Here is a 26,793-nt window from a genome sequence, read left to right on the forward strand (position 1 = left end):
GAACTGGCATGGTGCAACCGTACATGTGTGAACTTGCAGATATTGATTTTCCTGAGGATTACCTAGAGGTCCCACAACGAGAAAACTGACAACTTTGTGCAACATGACTCACTACATGGCAAGTTACAATGTAGAACATACATGGGAGCCAAGCTTACATTAGTTATCTAAGCTACATGGTGCAACAGACTTTGCTGTGTATTTGAAACCTGTATGCATAGTTATCATATGGAACAAGATCAGGAATCAGGAACACATTGTCATTTCACCTCATGTACTTGCGCACATGAACTGAAACGAAATGCCGTTTCCCCCAGCCCACAGCAGTGCAACATACAGACAAAAACACATCCAAGAACAAGAAGATGGGGATGGCCTCAGCATGTGTTTCTTGGTTTTTGTGCAAAACAGAACAAACTGTGTTCAGTTCCCTGCATCATGTCTGTTGTCAATTTCTTTAGTATAAATGTTAAGTTTGCAAAGGCTGAAATTCATTTTCCTTTGGCAGTCAGTAGTATGTTCACCAAGACCCTACAGCTTTTAAAGTACTAAGATACGTTTTACCTTACTTACCTTTACTTCTATTCCCATTCTTCCTACCTCTCTCCCCAACTTCCCAATAATAACTGTTAAGCATACAGATTTGTTTTTGTCAAAATCCTGATCATTTCCGACAAAGATGGATGATAATTTTTGATTTCCGCTCTTCACTATACACTAGAGGGTGATGGGTTGGGGGGGCGGGGGACTGTGTTGAATTAATGTATAACCTTTAAGTCACATTCTTTTTACTTTGCATCAAGGCTCAGAGCGTAAAAACAATATTCTTGATAAGACCTTTAAGATAAAAGGCTTTTTTTTCTTCTTCCTAAGAGCTTTGAAATTTTCATTTCATCAGCTCTCCTGCTCCTCTCCCTCCTCTTTGGAGGGAGTATTAAGGCAGAATAAGGTTGAAACGTCTGTTCTTCCATTGAATTATTAAAAGGAGTTTTGGGAGCACAGTGTTGCTGGTTTCATAGATGGTCTCTCATGTTACTACACTTGTTCCAACACCTCAGGACGCCTGGCTGTGCCACGGTTCCCATCATTCCAGGTAACATGCTGTCAGTGAGCATGAACCAAGCATGGTGGATCTCTGACTTGGGCTGAGGGCACAACATGAGATCCAAATCAATCAACAGCGGGAACACTTACCCTGAATACTGGGGGAGTATTCAGCTTAAGGCAATGCTTCAATTCAAGCGTTTACGTTGATTTGTGTAACACTCAGACATAAATGGATTCTTTTAATAATCGTCAGGGCGTCTGGGCAGCGTAGTGGTCTATTCCATTGCCTACCAACACGGGGATCACCGGTTCGAATCCCCATGTTAACTCTGGCTTGGTCAAGTGTCGCTATAGACACAATTGGCCGTGTCTGCGGGTGGGAGGCCGGATGTGGGTATGTGTCCTGGTTGCTGTACCAGCGCCTCTTCTGGTTGGTCGGGGCGCCTGTTCAGGGGGAGGGGGAACTGGGGGGAATAGTGTGATCCTCCAACACGCTACGTCCCCCTGGTAAAACTCCTCACTGTCGGGTGAAAAGAAGTGGCTGGCGACTCCACATGTATCGGAAGAGGCATGTGGTAGTCTGCAACCCTCCCCGATTGGCAGAGGGGGTGGAGCAGCGACCGTGATGGCTTGGAAGAGTGGGGTAATTGGCCAGACACAATTGGGGAGAAAAAAAGGGGAACCCCTCCCAAAAAAAAGAAAAGAAAAAAAATCGTCCCGAGCCAGTTGAGGTGGTTCGGGCATCTGATTAGGATGCCTCCTGGGTGCCTTCCTTTGGAGGTTTACCGGGTACGGCCAACTGGGGGGGAGACCCTGGGGTAGACTCAGAACTAGCTGGAGGGACTACATGTCCAATCTGGCCTGGAAACGCCTTGGGATCCCCCAGGAGGAGCTGGAGGGCGTTGTTGGGGAGAGGGATGTCAGGAGTTCCCTACTTAGCTTGCTGCCACCGCGACCAGACCCCGGAGAAGCGGCTGAAGATGAATGAATGAATGAATGAATGAATGAATGAATGAATGAATGAATGAATGAATGAATAAAGAAATGTCCTTCTATGGACAACAGTGCTAACCACTGGGCCACTGTGCTGCCCAGTGGTTAGCACTGTTGCCTCACAGCAAGAAGGTCCTGGGTTCGAACCCCAGGCCATCCCAGGTCCTTTCTGTGTGGAGTTTGCATGTTCTCCCCGTGTCTACATGGGTTTCCTCCGGGTGCTCCGGTTTCCTCCCACCATCAAAAAGACAAGCATGTTGGGAGTTAATACTCCTGCCTGTGCCCCTGAGCAAGATAATGGAAAGAAGAACTGGAGTTGGTCTCACTACGGGTGCCCACTATTTCCAGTGTATGTATAGAGGATGGCTTAAATGCAGAGAATGAAATTCATTGTACGTATGTACAGTGACAATAAAAGTATCCTCTTCTTCTAATAGGTATTGAACAAACAACATTCAGTTTACTGTGTCTGGTGACCTTTCACATGCAGTGTCAAAAAGCCAAAAGAAACCTTAAGACACACACTAATAAATCAAGACTGAGCAAAAGTCTGCATCTTACTCGTGTTATGCTTACTCCTATTCTCACCTCAGGTTGATGACGATAATCAGATAAAAGCATTTACATGTGCTTCAAAGGTCAGAGTGTGTATGTATGACCGCATTTCTAGTGTATTTATGTAAAACGTACCCAGTGATCAAACTGACCGACTGACAAATCGACTCACCGACTAATTTACCCATTAACTGCATTTTCATCAAATGGATATGCTTATTTGGACAAAATCGTCAACCGTTTTTACTATGGAGTTGAACCTACTGTGTTGTGCTGTATCAAGGGAAAGTGATGTTTACAAGTATCAAGAAGGTGTACTGTATATATCCCATCCTCTTGATTTCTTTTCAGGTTGCATGTAAAACGACGAGCAGCAAAACGGCACAGAACAAGGCTGGTGGGTAAATCTTGCGGCTCTGCCCGTCCGACTTGATCTATTCAATATTCACCGTGAAAAACAAGGCAGCAGCCTATTAAAGTGGACTTCAAACAAGGCCGCTTATCTTTCTAATTAGGCTGCAGGTTGAGAGCCAGCAACACTGCACTCCTGGCTGATGTGTATGTAATGTGGAACCGTATTGATTGCGGGTAACTGAAGAGGAAGCTCATTTAAGGTGCTAGGTCTACGCGCCGTTCAATAGCACCGCTAATAAATAATATCAAAAGCGAAATCTGGCTAAAGGTGGATGAGATGGGATCTCTTTATGATGCAAAACCATCATCGGGAGAGGGCAGGGGAAGGGAGGCTGGAGGATGGAGGGAAGATAATTCCCCTTGCAGGCGGCAAAGTCGACAAGATACTGCAATAGATACATGGCCGCAAAAAAACAAATGACGTGTTCTCATTAATAGCAGATCAAATGGTGAGAAACCCGCATTTAAAAGAGCCTAATTGCATCCCTTGAAGATTTTTCTTTTTTAATTCCTGCCTATTTTGATACAATGAACAGGCTTTTCGATGAGCCACACTTCACCGCCCCAACAACACACTCTCACCCTCCACCATGTCTGGTTAACGGGGTCCCAGAAAATATAAGGGGCTATTTACACTTCAAGGTGTTAATGCAACACCCAACCCCCACCCCAGCCCTTCCTCCTCCAACTTATTATCGCCAGAGAGATTTTCTCACCTGCGAGCCGACATGTACAATTAGATGAAACATTTGGGTGGCTACGTCCGAACCCACCCACCCACGACACACACACACACACGTCACGCTATACTTGTGGGGACCCCTCATTCACAACATTCATTCCCTAGCCCTTAACCCTAACCTTAACCATCATAGCTACATGCCTAACCTTAACCCTTACCCTAACCTTAACCTAATCCTAATTCTAACCTTAACCCTAAACCCAAGTCCTAACCCTAAAATATACCCTTTTCCTCATGGGGACCCATGAAATGTCCCCACAAGGCATGGGGTTTCAGATTTTTCTATCCTAATGGACACACACACACACACACACACACACACACACACACACACACACACACACACACACACACACACACACACACACACACACACACACACACACACACACACATTTTCTGGGCATTTAGCACTCTGACCTTTGTTAGGCAATTACATAGTTGAATTTACTGTTGGAAACAATGTGTCAGATATGTAATTTCAGGGATGCAAATCAGTTTATTGCGTTTGACAGATCCGATTCTGTGTAAAGGAAGGTGATGATCTTTTTGTTTTTACTGTTTGCAGAGTGGAAAGCATGACAGTATAGGGATGACACAGCAGAGAAACAGCTAGCGGGAGTCGATCCCAGCACTGCTGTTGGAGTACGTATGGCTGTGAATGCTTTAGACTCAACCACTTATCTTCACATTTCTTTGATTTAGTTCATTTAGTTTCTCTTATCAGCTAGAATTGGTATGAATTTTCCTCTGGTGATGATGTGGAGGAATAATCATACTTTTTTACATGACAAATGTAAGTCTTGATTTAAAATAAAAAAGTTTTTGAATCAAAGAGAAATGCTCCACAATGCAATTAATTTACTGTCAACGCATTCAAATCTGGGGGTGTCCCAGGTATAGGAACTTGAACCAAGTCACATTCAGCATTCATTGAGTAATCGGCCTTGGTGGGAATGAGCAGGGTTGGTATATTGAATAATCTGAGGTGATTCAGCGTCAGATGTTATAGATAGGAAGGACGTGGAAACTTGACCTGGTTGGAGCCCAAGGACATGAACGTGAGGCTCCCAAGTGTTGAACAATATCTAAGATAATATCGATATCTTAGCAAACATCTAAGACTCAGTCTATCATTATACAACTGTCCACAGAGTGTCTGTGTGCCAGAGAATATCAAACTAAGTAGGACAGTACGTGAGAAATCGGAAAATTCATGTGATCCAATCAGATCCAATATGAGTTTTGATAAGAGGGGAATGGTATTTGAAAATATTTTTTCCAAACAAATGTATATTGATAAGCTTATTATTCAATATCATTAAATTATAGAGGACCAAGTCATTTCGTTAATAAAAGACTCAAGTGCCATCCGGGTAGCGTGGCGGTCTATTCCATTGCCTACCAATATGGGGATTGCTGGTTCGAATCTCCATGTTACCTCCGGTTTGGTCGGGCTTCCCTACAGACACAATTGGCTGTCTGCGGGTGGGAAGCTGGATGTGGGCATGTGTCCTGGTCGTTGCACTAGTGCCTCCTCTGGTCGGTTGAGGTGCCTGTTCGGGGGGGGGGACTGGGGGGGATATAGCTTGATCCTCCCACGCGCTACGTCCCCCTGGTGAAACTCCTCACTGTCAGGTGAAAAGAAGCAGCTGGCAACGCCACATGTATCGGAGGAGGCATGTGGTAGTCTTCAGCCCTCTCCGGCTCGGCAGAGGGGGTGGAGCAGAGACCGGGATGGCTCAGAAGAATGGGGTAATTGGCCACATACAATCGGGGAGAAAAAGGGGGGAACCCCCCCATCCCAAAAAAAAAGATTCAAGTAATGTACAGACATTAAAAAGGAACCACGATTTGTTTTGAAGTTGTGTCATTTCACAATCATTTCACAAACGTGTCACCATTTTCAAATAGCACAAATTGGTCATTACTACAACAAATCCAACATTTTTTTTTTTAAATTTGATGTTGTAACTGGGCGCAGCCAGCAAACGGAAACTCCTGGCGTAACATCACAGGCTGCTGTATTCCCATGTTTCCTAGTGGGAGAGAAATGATCTTCTCTTCTTTTCAATGACTCAATACATAATTCATATCCATTCCTTCACATCATCCTGACAGGTAGAAAAGCAACCTTCTCAATATGCCTGACAGATCTGCGCTTGCCCTTTCCAGCAGGAAATAGCAACACTTATACAAGCGGAGCCGAGTATTGCACATGACGCCTTCTCCCTGGATGGGGGAGAGGCTGAAATGATCTGATGGTACGTTCCCTACACAACGCGTTTTATTTTAGAGTTATTAAGTCATGATTCACGAAAAAGAGAGGAGATTTCTTTTAGGCTGCAGTTATTGAGGGATATGTATCTCACCATGGCCGCTGTCAGGACTGACCCTCTGACATTTGCTACGAGACCCGTCTCCCTCACAAGAAACTGTAACGTCCACGCACAAAAAATACCCTGTGCAATCATAAAGGGTAATTTAAAATGGCGGCAAATACACGCTCTCATGCTGTGTGGAATGCACAGTGTGGGCTACATCAACAAATCTCAGGATTTTTCAGTGAACGTCAAAAGACGCCGGGTGTCTTCTTATTGGACAAGCTGCCCTGGAAACGTAAGCTCATTGGTTTAACACATAAAAGGCGGGACACTTGCATTGAGTTACACAGCTGAGCACCGTCAATTGACCTGCAGTGATACAGCCTATGTCTGCCATTATCATAATAACTACGAGTAGCATGTACTGAAAAGTAAGAAACAGCATTTGCTTTAATTTCGAAAATCTATTTGAATGAAAAAGCCACTTTATTTGACATTGGATTCTTAAAATGAAATGTGTTCTCTGCGTTTAACCCATCCTATTGTATAGGAGCAATGGGCGGCTGCAGCCCCCAGGGACCAACTCTAGTGCTTCTTTCCATTGCCTTGCTCAGGAGCACAGGTAGCAGTATTAACCCTAACATACATGTCTTTTTGATGGTGGGAGGAAAGCACAGCACCTGGAGGAAACCCACGCAGACATGGGGAGAACATGCAAACTCCACACAGAAAGGACCTAGGATGGTCTGGGGTTCAAACCCAGGACCTGCTTACTGTGAAGCGACAGCGCTAACCACTGGGCCACCGCGCCGCCATTTTTTTTCTAAAAACACCACAAACCAAGTAAGTGTCAGTGTTGTTTGAGATGCAACTTGAGGCACGGCCCTTGCTATGACAAATATGTCCTCATAGGTACAGTCATTTGTACCGTGCGTAATGATACTGTGGAACAAAATTACTGGTTCTCTGCTTGTCCCAGCAATATAATGTGCCCTCTTGAAGGTAGTACACATGTGGTATAAGTGTTGTATGTACTATTTTTTACTTGCATTTGTCTTGTCTGAGAATTTATTGTGTTGTATGCATGTACATATACGTATCTGTGTGTGGCGCTGCAAATGATGGCATCTTTGAAAGGGAAACTTCCCTTCACGGATGAATAACGTCTTGCTACTACTACTATTAATACTACTATTTGTACTACTACTGTTTGATTAATGATCATATATATTTAATGATTGCATATAATCATATACATATATTAAGTATATTAAATGTCACACCCACACAGCCAAAAGGGCAACAGCTAGCAGAGTAGAAAAGTAGATGGTAACAGAATGATAAAATGGAAACAGGATGTAAGAAGTAAAATGTAAAACAACAGTCATGATTTCTTCATTCGTTGTTAATTTACCATGTAGAATTCTAGGATTGCCATTTCACGCAAAAAGACGTCTCTCGTCTTCAATCAGCAGAGAGAGTCAGCACAAAAATCATGACTCAATTATTCATCTGGCCATTAAAGTCATCATCATCATCCTCACCGCACTATATATATAGATCTCAAGTTTTATGAGAAATCAAGCACATAGAGTTAGCTATGCTAGTTGGTGACAAAATGTGGGTAGGTCAGAAATATTTCAATGAAAAAAGGCTGACTGTTTGAACACAGTCTGATCTTAGCTAAGCTGTCTATATACACTGCTAAAAAAAATAAAGGGAACACCTAAAAACACAATATAGACCTCGATGAATGAAATATTTCAGCTGAAAATCTTTATTTATTAGACAGAGGAATGTGTTTAGAGCAAAATAACCTAAGAATGATCAATGGAAATCAAAATCATTAGCCCATTAAGGTCTGGATTCAGAATCAGACTCAAAATCAAAGTGGAAAATGAGAACATAGGCTGATCCAACTTCTGTGGAAATTCTTCAAGACGATTCAAAATGAGGCTCAGTAATGTGTGTGGCCTCCACGTGCCTTTATGCACTCCCTACAACGTCTGGGCATGCTCCTGATGAGACGACGGATGGTCTCCTGAGGGATCTCCTCCCAGACCTGGATCAGGGCATCGGTCAACTCCTGGACAGTCTGTGGTGCGACATCGCGTTGGCGGATGGTACGAGACATGATGTCCCAGAGGTGCTCGATTGGATTCAGGTCTGGGGAACGTGCAGGCCAGTCCATAGCATCAATGCCCTCGACATACAGGAACTGCTGACACACTCTGGCCACATGAGGACGAGCATTGTCATGCATGAGCAGGAACCCAGGGCCCACTGCACCAGCATATGGTCTGACAATGGGTCTGAGGATCTCATCCCGGTACCTGATGGCAGTCATGGTACCTCTGGCTAGCACGTAGAGGTCTGTGCGGCCCTCCAAGGATATGCCTCCCCAGACCATCACTGACCCACCGCCAAACCGGTCATGCTGGAGGATGTTGCAGGCAGCAGAACGTTCTCCACAGCGTCTCCAGACTCTCTCACGTCTGTCACATGTGTTCAGTGTGAACCTGCTCTCATCTGTGAAGAGCACAGGGCGCAAATGGCGAATCTGCCAACCAAGATGTTCTCTGGCAAAGGTCAATCGGGCTGCACGGTGTTGGGCTGTGAGCACAGGCCCCAATTGTGGACGTCGGGCCCTCATACCATCCTCATGCATTCTGTTTCTCACTGTTTGAGCAGAAACCTGCACATTAGTGGCCTGTTGAAGGTCGTTTTGTAGGGCTCCGGCAGTGCTCCTCCTGTTCCTCCTTGCACAAAGGACCAGATAGCGGTCCTGCTGCGAGGTTGTTGTCCTCCTGCGGCCCCCTCCACGTCTCCTGGTGTACTGGCCTGTCTCCTGGTACCTCCTCCATGCTCTGGACACTGTGCTGGGAGACGCATCAAATCTTCTTGCCACAGCACGCATTGATGTGCCATCCTGGATGAGCTGCACTACCTGAGCAACTTCTGTAGGTTGCAGATACCGCCTCATGCCACTAGCACTAGCAAAATGAAAAACTAACCAAAGATCGGCCAGAAAAGATGAGGACAGGCAAATGGTCTGTGGCCACCACCTGCAAATCCATTCCTTTTATAGGGGTTGTCTTGCAAATTGTCTAATTTCCACCTGGTGGAAATTAGACAATTTACCAACAGGTGAAATTGATTCACAAATCAGTGTTGCTTCCTAACTGGACAGGTTGATATCTCAAAAGTGTGATTGACTTGGAGCTACATTGCATTGCTTATGTGTTCCCTTTATTTTTTTGAGCAGTGTAGTAACTGCATGCTAACGCACCAGCGCGTTGTGCGCACTGCTAGCTGAAGCCAGCCGACAGTTAGAATCGGTTGGCAAGCAGGATTTCGGTGTCTCGCTGAAGGGCGTAAGATGCCTTGCCTACACATAAGGTCATACCCAGCTGGTAAAACTTGCCGGCAAATAGGTTAAAAGACACGGGGATGCAAATTGAAAATTAAGAACCGTATCCTTAATCTTTCGTTTTAATTCAACGCGAGGAAGAAAAAAAGAAGAAGAAAAAAAAAGAGGAAGAAAAAATCTGTAGGAAGGGCAACATTAATTATACACAAAAAGAAAAACTACAAAAGAGGCCCTGGTCTTTGAAGATACTGAGCACTAAATGTCACCCACAGCCTTTGAAGCTTCTTGCCTGCCTTTGTCTCTCGCTCCTTCAGCACATGAAACATGGTGAAACAGACAGAGCCGGGGATAGTGAGGGACATTTTAGCTTGGAGATACACACCCTTAGAAAAATAAAGATTTAATGTAAAAAAAAAAAATTTTTTTTGGAGGCATGCTCCTCTTCTGCTCAGAGGGAACTCAAACCTCGCAGCGAGAGCCTGTCTTTAGGATGTCAAGCACCGTGTGGGGTGGGAAAACCTTGTGTCCGCCCCAGTGATGAGCACATAGTCTTCTGCGCTCGCGCCATGAGGCACTTTTTGCACCAAGTGGAGTCAACGCATAGGTATTTATCTGGGTGCTGCCGGAGCAGAGACTTAGCTCCTGACTCACATTGTCAAATAAGCACAAACGGTCATATGAGGGACCAGGGATACAGGACCGTACATGCAATGCAAGGGGACAGTGAAGGATCCTGAATAGACTTCAAATAGTCCTCCAAAGATATTCATTCGCCATTTTTTTACTTTTTGTTTAGGTGGCTTGAGATGGAGTGAGCGACAGATACAGTATAGGTGAAAACGCAGTCATGCTGGACTGTAACTGAATACCACAAGACAGAAACAAAATCAGGATCAGTGTCAACAAAAAAAAAAAAAAATAATAATAGTAATCCCCACATAGACATTCAGCAGCTCACCTGCACATATTTTATTTCCCCCATGTTTTGATTAGCTTTTAGGATTTTTTTAAGTGTAAAACAAAAAACATGGCTTGAAACCCCTTTAATTGGATTTACCATTTCACACGTGGATGTGACCTTGTCCCTCTGTGGTCTCAGGGTTTGCATAAATTCCACCTACGTATTGACAAAGAGGTCCCGCAATGCAAATCAAATAAAGACAGTCAACTCATTTCTTTTTTTTGTGGATTTTTCCCCCTTTTTCTCCCCAATTGTATCTGGTCAATTACCCCACTCTTCCGACCTGTCCCAGCTGCTGCTCCACCCCCTCTGCTTAGCCGGGGAGGGCTGCAGACTACCACATGCCTCCGCTGATACATGTGGAGTCGCCAGCCGCCTCTTTTCACCTGACAGTGAGGAGTTTCACCGGGAGAACGTAGCACGTGGGAGGATCACGCTATTCCCCCCAGTTCCCCCTCCCCCCCGAACAGGCACCCCGACCGACCGACCAGAGAAGGTGCTAGTGCAGTGACCAGGACACATACCCACATCCGGCTTCCAACCCGCAGACATGACCAATTGTGTCTGTAGGGACGCCCGACCAAACCGGAGGCAACACAGGGATTCGATCTGGCGATCCCCATGCTGGTAGGCAACGGAATAGACCACTATGCTACCTGGACGCCCCTGTCAGCCCTTTTGAATGAATGAATGAATGAATGAATGAACGCCTTTATTTGTCACTGCACAGCTGTACAACGAAATTAAGTGCAACTCCCCAGTGGTACGAAATAAAAAAATTATACAAATAGTCAAAATACAAATAGACACAAATTTACAGCACAATCGACATATAATGTATGTTGTATATTTCTACCACGATGTACTTGAAATATAATACTGCTGCTTAACATAAAGAGTGACATTCAAGGGAAGCTATGGAAAACATGCAGGACATACGTAATCTCACTACGGTGTGTGTTTTTAACTGAAATACTGCACAGGGTTAATAATACAGGAAAAGATTTCCCAGTTTGTGAGAATGAATGGCGTATGTGCATGCATTCAAATCCGAAGTCAATTTGTGACTGGATTCTACAGACGCACAATATTGAATTTTCTTTGCCAAGGTCCAATAACTGATCATTTCTACGGTCATTTCGGCCGCTAACAATACCATTCGTTTCAGTGCGATACTGCCATGTGTCTTATTTTCCACCAGTGGCGTTTACCTATTATTATGCTGTGATTGTGATGCTTGGTGCAGATGCAGACGTGTAAAAAACACCACTTTATTAGTGCCTGTCCTGAATGATTACTGAACACTAAACTATCTCCAAGAGTCTGCATTCGAGGAGATGAGCACAAATTACCTCAACTTAAAAGGGGAACATATGCTAACATTTATTTTGGCTAATGGTTTCAAACATCTTTGCTCTTCCATTTGTTCTATAAAAGGATGATCCTTGACGCCTTTCTAAAATGCTGGCAATTACACTGTCGCCTCAAGTGAATTGTAAATATCAAAAGGGCCTACACGACCTGCCTGTCAATCAATGCTTGTTGTTGCCGTCAGCACATAAATGTGTCATCATGTCAGCGCGAACATATTGACCATAATTTGATATGTCCCGATACCGGTAACACATTTTCAAGTAATTATTGGCTTATAGTACTGATATGCTAACTATATATATATATTTTTTTTTGGCCATTTTCCGCCTTTATTGGATAGTGATAGTGGGGAGAGAGGGGATGACATGCAGCAAAGGGCCCAGGCCAGATTCAAACCCATGCCGCTGCGGTAAGGACTCAGCCCTATGTGGTACACGCTCTCCCAGGTGAGCCACCGCGGTGCCCCCGATATATTTCGCACGCCTCTCGAATTTGAAAATCAGCTCCTGTACATATTCTTGGAAAAAAAACAAATTAGTGGCAATTCTTTCACATCATGGCATGATTTCAAATAACTTTCAAACTGGTGCCGGCTCGTCTACTGGAGCAGGCCGCGTCCTATTCACTCTGGCTTATTTCGATTCTGTGTCCACCCCAGTGTCTCTAAACATCTCTATCCACCTTTCCTCCCTTCCAGAGAAGAAAGAAAAGTGTGAGGAGGGGGGAGAAAGAGGATGGAGAAAAATTGACACCGAAAGACGGACTGAGAGAGAGGACGGAGCAAAAACGGGGGGGGGGGGGGTGAGGGAGAAAACTAGAGGACAGAATGCAGGGGGAAACATGAGGGAGAAAGAGTGAAGGGATAAGAGAGAAATAGAGATGGGAGGAGGTGGTGGCAGACGTGGGAACACTTGAGTACCGTTGTAAACAAGGCCTGCGCGCTCAAGAGGGGCCAATCAATTCTGCTGTCTGCTGCTACATCTCATCTGACATCTCAGAGAGGGCTAAAAGGAGGAGCCAGCCTCCTCAGGCCTCAGCCCCCCCTCGCCAATAACTGCAGCAAACTATAGTGAAGAGGCTGAATGGCAGCCAAGACACCACGTTGGAGACACTTTTGTGCTTGTCTAAGCTCTATCGTGAATAAAAGTTGTAGTAGGCTATAGTTTCGTGCCCCCGGTCCCCGGGCTTGAGTAATTTCATCTAGATAATCGTAATAAGGGTCTTAGGTGTAAAACCCTGCTCATCAAATCTTTATCAGTGTCTGAGATTCTGTCTGCAGACCTTTTTTAAAATCGCATATGAGATACAAGATAAGTCCTCTGTGCCATAAAAGATACCAACGATATAATCAGTTAGACCCACCTCTCCTTTGTCACCGTTCAGTTCTTGAGTCTTTTTTTATGTGGTGGTGATGGTGGGGGGGGGGGGGGGTAGATTGTATGGCCGAAACAACCTTATGACAGAGGAACAGCCACTAAAATGAGACAATTAATTACCCATAAAATGAGCTAATGGTCTGGCTTTGTCATATCGAAAAGACTAGATGAGATGATATTACCTCCCTCAATAACAATTTAAAAAGGTTTATAAAATTATTAAACCTTATTGCTTACAACTTCTGATGATGGCCGCATGCTGTTCTCACATTAAATGGGGCTTCCTAAATTAGTGGGAAATGGAATGGCTGGATTTAAATTAGATTATGATTAAAATATGAAGCAGAGAGGCACCATGAAAGAATTCTGCATGACATCATTCTGAATTTCAAAGTGTTCTAACGTGTGTGTGTGTGTGTGTGTGTGTGTGTGTGTGTGTGTGTGTGTGTGTGTGTGTGTGTGAGCTTGTTCCTGTGCTGGACAAGAGTATCAGGCTATGGGTCTATGTGCACACATACAGATGTGATTAAATGTGTATATGTGATGCATTATGTTTCTGCGTATGTGTGTGTGTGTGCGTGCGCGCGCGCTGAGTTGGAGAAATGAGTGATGGTTTGAACCTGGATTTAGGATTCCACCCACCCAACCCCCTTCTGCTATAAACTCATCCAAGTCCCTCTACAGACCAACAACTGACAATGCTTTTCTGATAAAAAGAAAAAAGAAAACACACACACACACACACACACACACACACACACACACACACACACACACACACACTTCCACCAACAGCCTAAAACAAAGACATTATATCATCGCTGGAATGCAGAAGGGGCGCTATGGTGTAGATTTAACACTCCCACATACAATATTCTCACATCACAGAGGCCAGTACAAAATGAACGGAAGCACCCCTCCCACTGTAGCCCAGCAGCGAGCGCTATGATGCAAAAGTGATGCAAGTGCGAGGCCTGCTCTGCCACAAGGACGCCATCTGGGGGAGGTTTGCCAAGCCCGCCGTGAACGTCAGGAGACCTGGCCAACTCTGACAGACCCTGCCAGCTGCAGTAGTGAGAGTGAGAGAGGGGTTTGGCAGTCACCAGCAGGCTTATGACAGCGCCCAGGAAGGCAGGCTGGCTGCTTGGCTAGCAGGCTGGCAGGCTGTGTGGTTGGCATGGGATCACATTGCCCTGCTGTGCAAACTTGAGTTTGGCGCAACACCTGTACACCCCCCCTTCCCCATCCAAACACTCCGCACCTACAGATGCTCACAAAGCTCCAGAGGAAACCACCACACAGCTCCCAGCTTATTCTGAATTCGGACCAAAAATAAGCATAGCTGACTCTGGATTGGTCGGGGATGGCAGGGGGGGGGTCATGCAGGCTTTTCAAAAGTTAGGATGAGACACCTTGCAATTCACACAGCGCCTCCAGCTAACTGTGATAACGACAGGCAAACCGATAGAAAATGTGAAGCTGCATCCTAGCAAATTGCATCAGTAAACATCTTGCCCCATCAGCTTGATTTTTTTTCTCTTCGGCAACAGGTAAGAGAAAGTCCTACAATTGATTAGCCTTCAGCGTGTGATGAAAACTGATTAGCAGTTGAACTGAAATGAGCTAAACTCAGATGGATTTGCGTGTTCCTGAAGGGCACTCAAGTCCTGGAAAAGGTCCCAACATGAGAGCTGTTTCCAATGCAGTCACTCTGCTAATCAATGGGAACAATTAAAGGAGTTCCACGCAGTAACAGCAATGACACAAAATCAGTCATCCGTGTTGCTGTTGATGATGTGCAGGGATAGGTGCTGAAGTATGCCATGGACATGTTTCTGTATTGCAGTGGAATGTGTTAATCATCTGTGTAGGACAGATATTCCCATGTGCCATGCAACAAAACTAGAAAAAGTCTTGTTTTTCAGGAATGAGGAATAGAACATCTATTTTCCTATTACTGAACTGGTTTTTTCAATGTTTCAAGGGCTCAAATGTCAAACCTCCCTTAACACTAAATAAAATGTAAAAAAAAAAAAAAAAGCTTTTGAGGGGAACTTTCAGTTCAAGAAAAACATTAAAACTGCAGTCACGGGCGTCCGGGTGGTGTGGTGGTCTATTCCATTGCCTACAAACATGGGGATTGCTGGTTTGAATCCCCGTGTTACCTCTGGCTTCGTTGGGCGTCCCTACAGACACAATTGGCCGTGTCTGCAGGTGGGGAGCTGGATGTGGGTATGTGTCCTGGTCGCTGAACTAGTGCCTCCTCTGGTCAGTCGGGGGGCGCCTGTTCAGGGGGGAGGGGGAACTGTGGGAAATCGCAGGATCCTCCCAAGTGCTATGTCCCCCTGGTGAAACTCCTCACTGTCTGGTGAAAAGAAGCGGCTGGTGACTCCACATGTATCGCAGGAGGCATGTGGTAGTCTGCAGCCCTCCCCGGATCGGCAGAGAAGGCGGAGCAGCAACCGGGACAGCTCGGAAGAGTGGGGTAATTGGCCAAGTACAATTGGGGAGAAAAAAGGGGGGAGGGATTGCAGTCACATGGTTTGTCTGTGAAAGCAGCAACGTGCACTGAGAACGCAAGAGAAGTAAAGGCGCTCCCATGAGAGACAGCTGATGTGAAGTCAACAAAGGACTTGAAGATTGTCAGCTGGACAATTTTCAGAGCACCCGTAACAGCAATTATAACAATGACCTTTGAAAGATAGTGTAGTGGAAAGCACTCTGCAATTCTGAGATACCTTTAAAATTGTTCATAATCACAGGATCTGAGTTTGTATGTGCAGGCATGGTCACTCCAAGTCATCTAGCTGCAGAGCATCGTGCAAACTTCTAACTGTTGATGCCAACGACAAATTGATCACATTACTTAGGTGTACTTATGCACACCTTCCCTCACCTCTTTACGACATAACACATGAAGGAGCTGGTGCTTTGAGAGGCAAAAGGGGACTACGACTGCAGTCTGAAGGCTAAGGGCCTTCACATCAATAGAGGGGTGTAGTGAGGTAGATAAAACGCATTACTTTGACCTAAAGAGCTCGGTAATTACGCAGCACATTTTGAAAAGTCTTTAGCTGGAGTGAAGGTCAGTCCTGTCAGTGTTCGAGATCTATGCTAATCCACTCGGACGGATGAAAAAGAGGAGAGATGAAAAAGTCGAGGTAGAGAAGAAACGAAGAGGGAGGCCAGACGCAAACGATGCCTTTGAAATGCTCCGTCCCCTCGAGTCACCGGCGTCTTCAACGAAACCTGGATCGGACAGATTTAAAGTCAACGGTCAACAATGATCAATACAGACCTTCTATGTAGTCCTACATCTGCCTGGAGAATCATAATGCTGCTGAAACACAGACACCGCTCCAGAGGTGGATGATCCATAAGGTTTAAAGTCTTTTGATTTGAGAAAACGGAGTGGGGGGCGGGGGCGACACAGCAACCAATTTCAAAGACGCAATTAGTTCATTATACAGTACTAATATCTACCATCTATTTAACAGCTGAGGTAGAACCAGCCAGTGTTGATGGCAGTGCTGATGCAGTTTAACTAGAGGACGGTGTGGCTTTTACCTACTACTACTACTACTGCTACTACTTTTGGCTGCTCCCGTTAGGGGTCACCACAGCGGATCATCCGTTTCCATCTCTTCCTGTCTTCTGCATCTTCCTCTGTCACACCAGCCACCTGCATGTCTTCCCTCACCACATACGTAAACCTCCTCTTTGGCTTTCCTCTTTTCCTCTTGCCTGGCAGCTCTATATTCAGCATCCTTCTCTCAACATACCCAGCACCTCTCCTCCACACATGTCCAAGCCATCTCAATCTTGTGTGAATCAATCTTGTGATGGTGTGGCTTTTACCATATCTACTATATGCAGTATGACGATATGCATAGAGATCACATAATCCTGTCTATGGAAATTTAAATAATTAAAATTAAAACATTTTCTTTTCCTCAGCTCTTTTTTCATATCTCTTCTTTAGCATATAGAATGATCAACATGGGAATATTTATTATTTCTTTTGTGTGGATACTATGGCTTTGACACTTGACTCCATAATACTTGTGGCCGTTTTACATTGGTGGTTGAGAAATTAAAACTCTCCTGCTTTCAAACTCACTGCAAGTCACTCCGAATCAGAGCCTAGGCATTAAAATGTAAAAGGTCAGTCATGATTTTCTGATTGCACTGCAGTGAATGAAATTTAAGGACACGGGGGACCAGAAGTGACCCTGGACGGCAAAAGATAACAAGCAGGTCCTCAACAATGCAAACAAAAATTGATAAAAATAACAAAAATAAATAATAAAATAATATAAAAATGAAAAGAATACCCCCCCCAAAAAACCTACAGTGAATTCCATATAATTAAGGTTCCATCATAAATGGAATAATTACAAAATTTCAAAAAGTTGATAAAATATTTTATACATGATTTATTAAGTGAATGAAAATTGAACAAATTGAATTACATCAGGACGTATACTATTCAATTCCACACAAAGCATGGCATTCAATGTCCTTTTAAAATATGATCAGAATTTCACGTAAAAAAAACCAACAAACAAACCCCGATGTAGTGAACCAAAAAAACGAAGTTAATTTTGATTGCAATGTGAACTATTCAGGGACGATCACAAGCTCCAACCTTTTCTTTCAGAAACACTCCATCAATTAGTGATGATAACCATTCACTGCTAACATTTTCCCTGCTGGGGGTATCTTCCTAACTCACTCAGCTGTTCATGACCTTGCTGCCACAAAATTGGTTCCATGTCAGCACACAAATCAAAATTCAGATATTACACCCTCTGACTGAGCAATCAGCCATTGTCTGGACTCAACAATGGCGAGTTGGCTTGACATAAACTCTTTCTAACTTTAGTCTGAGGGCTAATAAGCACTGAAATCAACTTCTGATAGTGTCCAAAGCATTCTGGGAGAGAATATAAATAAATAAATAATTTGACTGAGCAGTTGCAGGCAGGTGGATGAGTTAGCATCTTTAGCCGGGAAGCACAATTAGCATGTATGCAAAACAAAAATTGGCGAGCAGTAATTTGAACAGACATTGGAAGGGATAAGGCATCCTGAGAGGAGGTGGGGCTCCTCAGCTGCTTCTTCTCCTGCTTTAAGTGCTAATTGAGCTGCCCGCTGGCCTGACCCTGACCTCCCGCCTGTTCAGGGGGTCAGGTTCTCACGGCCGTGACGCACCGCTGGAAGTGGCCTCCTGGTGCCCCTCCCACCCCCGGCCTGACAATGAGGGTCACCACCTTGCTGCCCACCATCTTGACATCCAACCCCCTCCGCCACCCCCCACCTTCTCTCCCCCTGCTGCTGACAATGGCCCCCTCTGGCCCCGGGGCCCCTGACAATGGGCTGGCGCGCGTGACAGAAAGAATACCGTGGCTTCTTAAAACACGGTGCCGGGTTTGTTTTAGTTTTGCTTAACCGTCTGGCTCCCTTTATCGAGCTTCTGCCACACGGAGTCCGGGGTTAATATTGATCTGGTATTGTCCTAATGGAAAGAGAAATGATTCTGTTTAAAATTGATTACAGCGAGTGGATCGCAGTTATAAATGCCTTCTTGTTTCTGCCTTTGTGTGTGTGTGTGTGTGTGTGTGTGTGTGTGGGAGTGCACACTAGCAACATAACAGAAAACCTAACTGCTCAAACTGAAATGAAAATGACAGTGTGGGATATTCCATTTCTCGCAAAGTTATCATCATTAAAAGTGCCCATGATTTGCAGGTATCATATTTCTCAACAAGAACAGTAAAAGAAATAAAACGAGTTGAGACTACACCGTTTAATTCATGACAAATTGTTACATTAATACATAATACATATCAATTAATACTTCTCCCAAAAGAAGTTTATGGGATCAAGGCCATCAGTCAAAGTTATATATATATTCCAATATAACTCAAAATGGCTGCTTAATGAATACTATGGGCAGATTGGAGGTTCTAAATACATCTGATGTTTGGAAACCTTGAAAGGTCAAACTCAACAACTTTAAGGGGAAGGGGTTGTTGTGCCCAGAACCCCCTTCTCTCCCACTCATTTCAGGAACAATTTCTTACCGAGACCTTGATAAGCTAGAATAGGCCAGGCCAGAATAGAATAGAATAGAATTAAACAGAACAGAACATAATACGAAAAGTGTCAGATCCTATTACGACTGACAAAACCACAGTCCAAATACACAGCGTTGTCTCCGTGCCACAAAAGACAAACGTGCAATGTCTTGAATCCTCCGTAAAGGAACCATAAATGATGACAGAAAGATATCATTACAATGGCCCTGTAAAGCCTAATGTTTCAGAAAAGCAGTATAAACTCTGGCTAGGGGGATAATGTACGCTTTGGGATGGATTGATATTCTAGTTGAATATGACAAACGACAGTTTAAAGACGGCCCGCCCACACTATTGCACTTTAGCTAAGAGGCCGCCATTTTTCATTTCCAGTACGTTCTATCAAATGTTTGCATTAATAACAATTGAGGCTCATCTGTGACCCCTCTGAGCAACTCCGAGCAGCAGGCGGGAAATGAGAACACCAACAATAGCACTTAAAATGGGAGAGAGGCCATTGCATAATCAGCCCAATTGTGAGTGAATGCGTGTGTGTGTGTGTGTGTGTGTGTGTGTGTGTGTGTGTGTGTGTGTGTGTGTGTGTGTGTGTGTGTGTCAGAGAGACAGTGTGTGTGTATGTATGAGGGTGTGTGTGTGTGTGTGTCTTTGTGAGTAGGTGGGGTTGTAATTATCAAGCCAGTGTATGAAGACGTGAATCTGGGGAAAACAAGCTGAGCTTCTCATGTATGTTATTTTGACAGAGCCAATTTCCCGCTGCAGGTGATTTGAAGGGTGTGTGTGTGTGTGTGTGTGTGTGTGTGTGTGCGCACACCTGGAATTGGGCCCAGGGTATATTGGCAAAGAATATTCAAGATTATCTTTCTCTCTCTCGCTCTCTCTCTCTGGACTGACAGGTTGGCTAATGACAAACATTCCTCTTCTCTTTATTCCCCACTTCATCAACACCCCTGCCTCATTACTGTGAGTCACACTGCATCACACACACACCGTCACACACACCGTCACAATGGCTCGACTACTAGTCGACATGCTCAAATTATTAGAGAGACCCTTGCGATATGACAGAACAGGCTGAGCTGAATAAATGCAATCTGGAAAGAACGGAAACCTCTCTTTTTGGGCGTGTAAGAACACGTGTATGAGAAATTTGAATGTGTTGTATTTGCTCACATAAAATATAACCAAACAGCAAAAGTCTTGAAGTAGTGAACATTTGTATAAGCATGCGTAGGCAAGTATGACTGAGAATCCAAAATAAGGATAAAATGTTTAGATCGGAAATGTTGCTTGCTGATTTGCTGCAGGAATATTGCTGTGAGGTCACTATATAGTCCATTTACTGTTGAACAGGTTTTGACGCTATTCTTACTAAACATGCATTTGCAAATGTTTCTCTCCCACTGTGATGTTTGTCATTAATGCTGCCATCTTGGCCTCGTCTCTAAATCTCTAAACGTCCAGATTTCCTCTGTACCTTAGAATAAACGAGTTACTTAAGAGGAATACTAAAAGCACACCGAGGTAAAACTCTCTTCTTGAAGGGGCTGCAGCTCCGTTGCTGATTTTAAAGGGGCTTTGCGTAATTGGGACCGGCGTGAACAAGAACAACAAATCAAAACAGACGAGACAAGCAGATTCAAATGGAAAGGCTGCGGCTTTACGAGCATGTTTGCTGACATCTGCCATTGTTGAAAGCCTCCATCAGATGCGAATTTGCTGCCATGGCTGCATGGTTTACTGAGGACTGAGTCTGGGAGCGGCAAAGGGCTTCTTACAACAACAAAGACAACTCAGCCGGCCCGGCTCCCACGTTTCTAAATGCAGAAATGTGGGGAGCGAGGTGACCATGAGTCGCTTACTTGATCTCAACCACGACTGCTCAGAAACCCTCCCGATGTTCACTCATCACACCATGCTTCATAAAGATTACACATGGCTGCTTTACCCAACTCTCCCCTGATCAAAGCATCTGTGCAATGCTTAAGTGTGCATCTAACTCTATTCAAAGCAATATTTTCATTAAACTAGTCCAGGGTGTCTCCCCTCCTGCTGCCGAATGACTGCTGGGATAGGCTCGAGCATCCCCGCGACCCTGAGAGCAGGATAAGCAGTTTGGATAATGGATGGATGGATGGATATTATTTTGTTTCATCTGCCATAAACTCTGTGAACTATGTTTTGAAAGATGAAATACATAAAAAGTTGATATTAAAATTATATTTTTTCGGCCGTCCAGGTAGCATCGCAGTCTATTTCTTTGCCTACCAACACGGGCATCGCGGGTTCAAATCCCCGTGTTACCTCCGGCTTGGTTGGGTGTCTGTACAGACACAATTGGCCGTGTCTGTGGGTGGGATGCCGGATGTGGGTGTGTGTCCTGGTCGCTATACTAGCGACCCTTCTGGTCAGTCGAAGCTTCAGAGAGGAGGGGGGAACTGGGGAATAGTGTGATCCTCCCATGCGCTCCACGTCCCCCTGGCGAAACTCTTCACTGTCAGGTGAAAAGAAGTGGCTGACGACTGCACATGTATTGGAGGACACATGCAGCAGTCTGCAGCCCGGCAGAGGGGGTGGAGCAGTGACCGGGACGGCCCGGAAAAGTGGGGTAATTGGCCAGATACAATTGGGGAGAAAAAAGGGGGGCCACAAAGCAATGTCTTTAACACTTTAAGTCATACCGACAATGTGTGATGGTGGGCTAGTATTAACTGTGTTTTATCGCTATCTGTCTTACCATTACCAAAGAAAGAAAAACATACACACTGCACCAGTGTGGGTGTGACACAGTGTTTTTAGACAGCACTGAAAACCACAGTACTGAACAGTTATATGTGAGCGGCCATCTTGAATTTTTTTCATTTTGGGCCACAGGTGCACAAGCCAGCCTCAAATAATGGTCTGTCTTTTTCTCTGTCAAAGTAACATTTTCAGTCAAGGGGAACCTACCAGCAATGTTGGCCACATCTGCTGTGGTGACATTCTGTCTGTTAGGATGCACTTTGAAGGTCACAGCGGGGCCCACCACCCTGTAAAAGACACAGACACAGACACAGACACACACACACACACACATGCAAACACATGATTAGAAGCAGCACCAAAAAAAAAAAAAAAAAAAAAAACACACACACACACATCTTCAGATACTATTCTTCATGGCGGTGAGGCATTTTAATGTTTTTCAAATCTTTTGCCTGGAAAAAATGGAAAGTGAGGGGGGAAAAAAAGTTGCTCATTAAAGCAAAGTCATTCGGGATGCTTGAAAATGGCTTTAACCTGTAAGCAATCCTTCAGGCTGATCCAATCCCCATCACCACAGCAAGATAACCTCTTGAATTTCAATGTAATGTGCCTGGCGGCGTTTAAGCACCCTGAGAAGATCTCGGGCATACGGTGGGATTTGTCAAGCAATGAGAGGATGCGAAACAAAACAAAGCTTAACATTTTAATTGCCTTTTTTCAATAAATATGTATGTCAGTGTTGTGTTAGGAGCATTGCATGTGTTAATAGCAAAGTTAACATGTGTGATAATGCTTAATACATTTTGAAAGAGCTATCTGAGGGAGCAGAATGGAAGAAGACAGAAAGACAAAAAATGAGACAGGTACTATCAAAGGGAATAAAATAAAGACACAGAGAGAGTAGAAAAATAGAAAGACGGGACGAGCGACAGAAAGAGAGCGAGAAGGAGGGAGCAAGCGTGAGAGCAAGAGAGAAAGGGCAAGAGCGAGAGGAAGAGCGAGTCTCTCTCGCTCTCTGCGAGAGAGAAAGAGCAGAGCAAGAGCGAGAGAGCAAGAGAGGGCAAGAGTGAGAGAGAGAAAGAGCAAGAGTGAGAGGGCACGAGAGAAAGAGTGAGAGAAAGAGCAAGAGAGAGTGAGAGACAGAGCAGAACAAGAGCAAGTAAGAGCAAGAGTAGAAAAAGACAGAAAGCGCGAGAGTGAGAGTGAGAGAAAGAAAGAGAGAAAGAGCGGCGCAAGAGCAAGAGCGAGAGAGAGTAAGAAAGAGAGCGAGAGACAGAGGGCGAGCCTGGGTGGTCAGAGGCAGCTCACAGTAAAGCCTTAATGAAATCCAGTCTGATTAGCTTCATTTTCACCGTCGCATCAAAAAGGGCCAAAGAGTGAATTCATTGGTGCCCTCCACATGAGCATCGTTTGTTCAGACAGAAACTGTTATAACCACACAAAAAAACCAAAAACGATTGTGTACTGAACTGTTGGTATTAAGGTCTACTTCAATTCGATTCAGTAAAAATTCAGGCTTTTATACAAACTCCCCCTTTTCTCCGACATGTGAGCCATGTTTCTATGTTGGTGCTCAACCTAATTCAAAACCAAAGGTCCAACCTACTGAAGCTAGAATGAGGGAAAAAAGGAGACCTCTAAATTCTCTTTGGAGTTTTCTAGGATGTAAGAAAACATCCCACTTTTCAGATCGACCAGGATACATTCCTGAAAAACTATCATGTTCTGAATGTGTCTCATGGACCCTTGGGTCATGGAAACTTATTATGTTTCCTGTGAAGGAATGGGAGGGGGGGGGAAATCCTGCATACAACTGAAACGCTTAAAGTCCCCAGTAACTAGGCATTCTTTGTGACATTAAAACACTGAAAAAAAAAAGACTGACGATATTAACAGCCAAAAAGTTTGAATAACATGAAAATAATTGCAAATCCATTTGCAAAAATCTTAGGCCACCCAAGAAAATTACATTTACAGATTTTTATCTTTGCAATGATTGTTTGCCCATAGAAACACTATGTAATATGAGAATAAATACAAATATTGATAAGGACAAAAAGTAACAAGCATTTCTTGTGTTTTCCAAAAAAGAGTTATAGATATCTTGGTTCCCAAACCTCTCCTCAGGGCGCCCCAGATATCCCATGTAGTTGTTAAAATCCACCACCGGCACACCTGATTCAACTTAATTGGGTATTGATTAGATGAACAGGTGTGCCGGTGGTGGATTTTAAAGTTATGTTGTTTAGTCCGGACTTTCAGACTTTCCAGAAAAGTCCGAACCAGATTGCCAGGTGTGAAACCTCTTGGACCAGGGTACAGGGATCAAAGACTCGGTCTTTGGTCTAAGCTCAGGAGGTAGTCTCGGTTCAGACCAAGGTTCATGAATGTCTAATGTGAAATCAAAGGTTCGGACTTTCGGATCAATCATAGGAAGTGATAAAACAAACACAAACAGTAACACCTAGCAACAGCGAGCGCGCCTGGCAACAACGAGGGCACCTGGCGGCAACGAGCACACCTGGCGGCAACAACGAGCCAAAAGTTCAAGTCAAGGTCCGCTGGTATGAAAGCAAAAGTCGTGAACCTAATGACTATAAAATAACAGATGTGAAAGCACCAGAACCAGACTCTGGTTCAGACCTTGGTTTGGACTTTCAAGTATGAAAGGGACCTGAGATGACTAAAATATTATTTAACAAGGTCCCCCACCCCACCCCCCCAAAAAAAACCCTGTAAAGGGGCTGGGTGCACATCTATTCTTTCTCCCTTATTGAAAAATTCAGGATTATGAATATGCAAATATGGGCTTCACGCCCCGCCCACCATCCCTGTTTGACCAGTGAAAGAGCGGTGCACATCAAGATGGCTTGCGTTAGAGCAAACATCTGAGAGATTCAGCCATACTACGTGTTTGAGCCTCAGTCGGATCCAGACAGACTCCGTTGTGCATCAAAATCGGCGACTAGCAGACGTATCAGAATGGCAAGTCTAGTTAGCATATTTTATTTGTTTATGTTGTTTGTTAACTTGTAACACTGTTTTGTTAGCTTGTCACTGTCACACATCACACAATAGATTCGTTGCAATCCTGATGGACGACTCTGCCTTGCCGTCTGCTTTCGGGTGCCTTGGAGAGGAGGTCAGGTGCTCGAACTCCCATTCAGAGGCAAAACATGGAAACTGAAATAATTGTGGGCCATTGTCTGTGATGACCTTGTCTGGCTGGCCATATCGTGCAAACTGTGCCTTACAATGCTTGATGACTGTCGCTGCTTCTTCTCTTACATCTGGCCAGCCCATGAGAATGGTAGACCTCAGTGTCTGCAGACATTCATCTCGGTCAGTGTGCAGCCTGATTTGTTCTAAGCGCTGGTCACTTATGTTTTAAGTAGTCTGCCTGGTTCACGTGCTGTGCGTCCTCTTGCTCTTGCTGTAAGGAACAGATAGTGTGCCGCTGGTAGGCCATCCCTCTGCCGGTTCACCCTTCTGTTGCTCTGCTGAGCATGTTGCCGATGAACATTTCAGGCCCTGGCTTGTAGATGACCTTCAGACTGTAGTTCTGTAAGTTCATGAGCATGCTCTGAAGCCTCTTGGGTGCATTGAGGAGAGGTTTGCTGAAGATAGAAATCGGAGGCTTATGGTCTGTCTCTGCTGTGATCAGTTCACAGCCGTATAAGTATTAGCAAAACCTCTGACAGGTGAAGACGATGCTGATACACTGTTTTCCAACTTGTGCATAGTTTTTTTTCTGTGGGGTAAGAGCTCTCAAAACAAACATGATGGGTTGGCCTTCCTGCATGAGGCAGCAGCCGGGCCCACTCTGGCTGGCATCGCTCTAATAATAATAATGATAATAATAAATCAATCTTATATAGCGCTTTTCTGGTACTCAAAGTTGCTTTACAATAAATGGAGTGAAACAAGACGACAGATGAACATAACACAGACAACTCTGGACTGTGATTGGCTTAGTCACATCATAGTGGCGCAGGACAGGCATGGTTGTAGCCAGAGACTTGAGTTCATGAACTGCCACCTCATGTTTGGGCAGGCAATGCCAGGGAGCTTCTTTGTCCAGTAAGCGTCGCAATGGCTCACAGATACTCGTCAGGTGTGACATGAATTTGGCTGAATTAGTGGCAAAGCCAATGAGGTGTTGCACACCTTTTGTGTCTGTTGGATTGGGCATGTCAATGATGGCCCTCACCTTCTCTGGGTCAGGCTTCAGTTCAGCGGATGAGAAAATGTAGCTGTGAAACTTGACTTCGGCTACCTTGAACTGCAGCTTCTTCAAGCCTACCTGCAGCTTGACCTCACGACAGTGATCCATCAGCACCAGGAGTTTGATGTCATGGTCAGTCTCAGCCTCTTTGTCTGTGTGCCCACAGCTTACAACAAAGATGTCATCTGCAATAGGCCTGATGCCTTTCAGTCCAACCAGGAGCTCATGTTGTTTTCGTTGATACATCTCAGGTGCCACCGATACTCTGAATGGTAGCTTGAGCTAGCGTTTCCTCCCCCAGGGGATCCAGAAAGTGGTCATGAAACTGCTCTCATTGTCCAGTTTGCATTGCAGAAATACATCTCTGGCATCCACCAAGGTGAAGACTCTTGCCTTTGGTAGTTTGTACAGGCCATCCTCCAGAGTAGGCATAATGTAGTGAGAGCGCTTTAGGGCCTTGTTCAGGAACTTAAGATCAATGCATAGTCTCAGCTTTTCTGGCTTATTCACAATTATCATGTTGCTGATCCAGCCGGTCGGTTCTATGATGGGTGCAATGTGGCCTTCCG

At 44.6% G+C, this 26,793-nt stretch overlaps 1 protein-coding gene across 1 annotated transcript in view; it reads right to left on the reverse strand.

Moving 5' to 3' along the window:
• LOC130123944 (receptor-type tyrosine-protein phosphatase N2-like) overlaps window positions 1-26,793 on the reverse strand; it is a 269,323-nt gene that overhangs the window by 142,261 nt on the left and 100,269 nt on the right. The window contains exon 11 of the mRNA XM_056293277.1: window positions 22,204-22,283. Coding sequence (XP_056149252.1) covers window positions 22,204-22,283 — 80 coding nt within the window. The remainder of the gene's footprint in view (window positions 1-22,203; window positions 22,284-26,793) is intronic.

Source organism: Lampris incognitus, chromosome 14, assembly GCF_029633865.1.
Source record: "Lampris incognitus isolate fLamInc1 chromosome 14, fLamInc1.hap2, whole genome shotgun sequence".
NCBI lineage: Eukaryota > Metazoa > Chordata > Actinopteri > Lampriformes > Lampridae > Lampris > Lampris incognitus.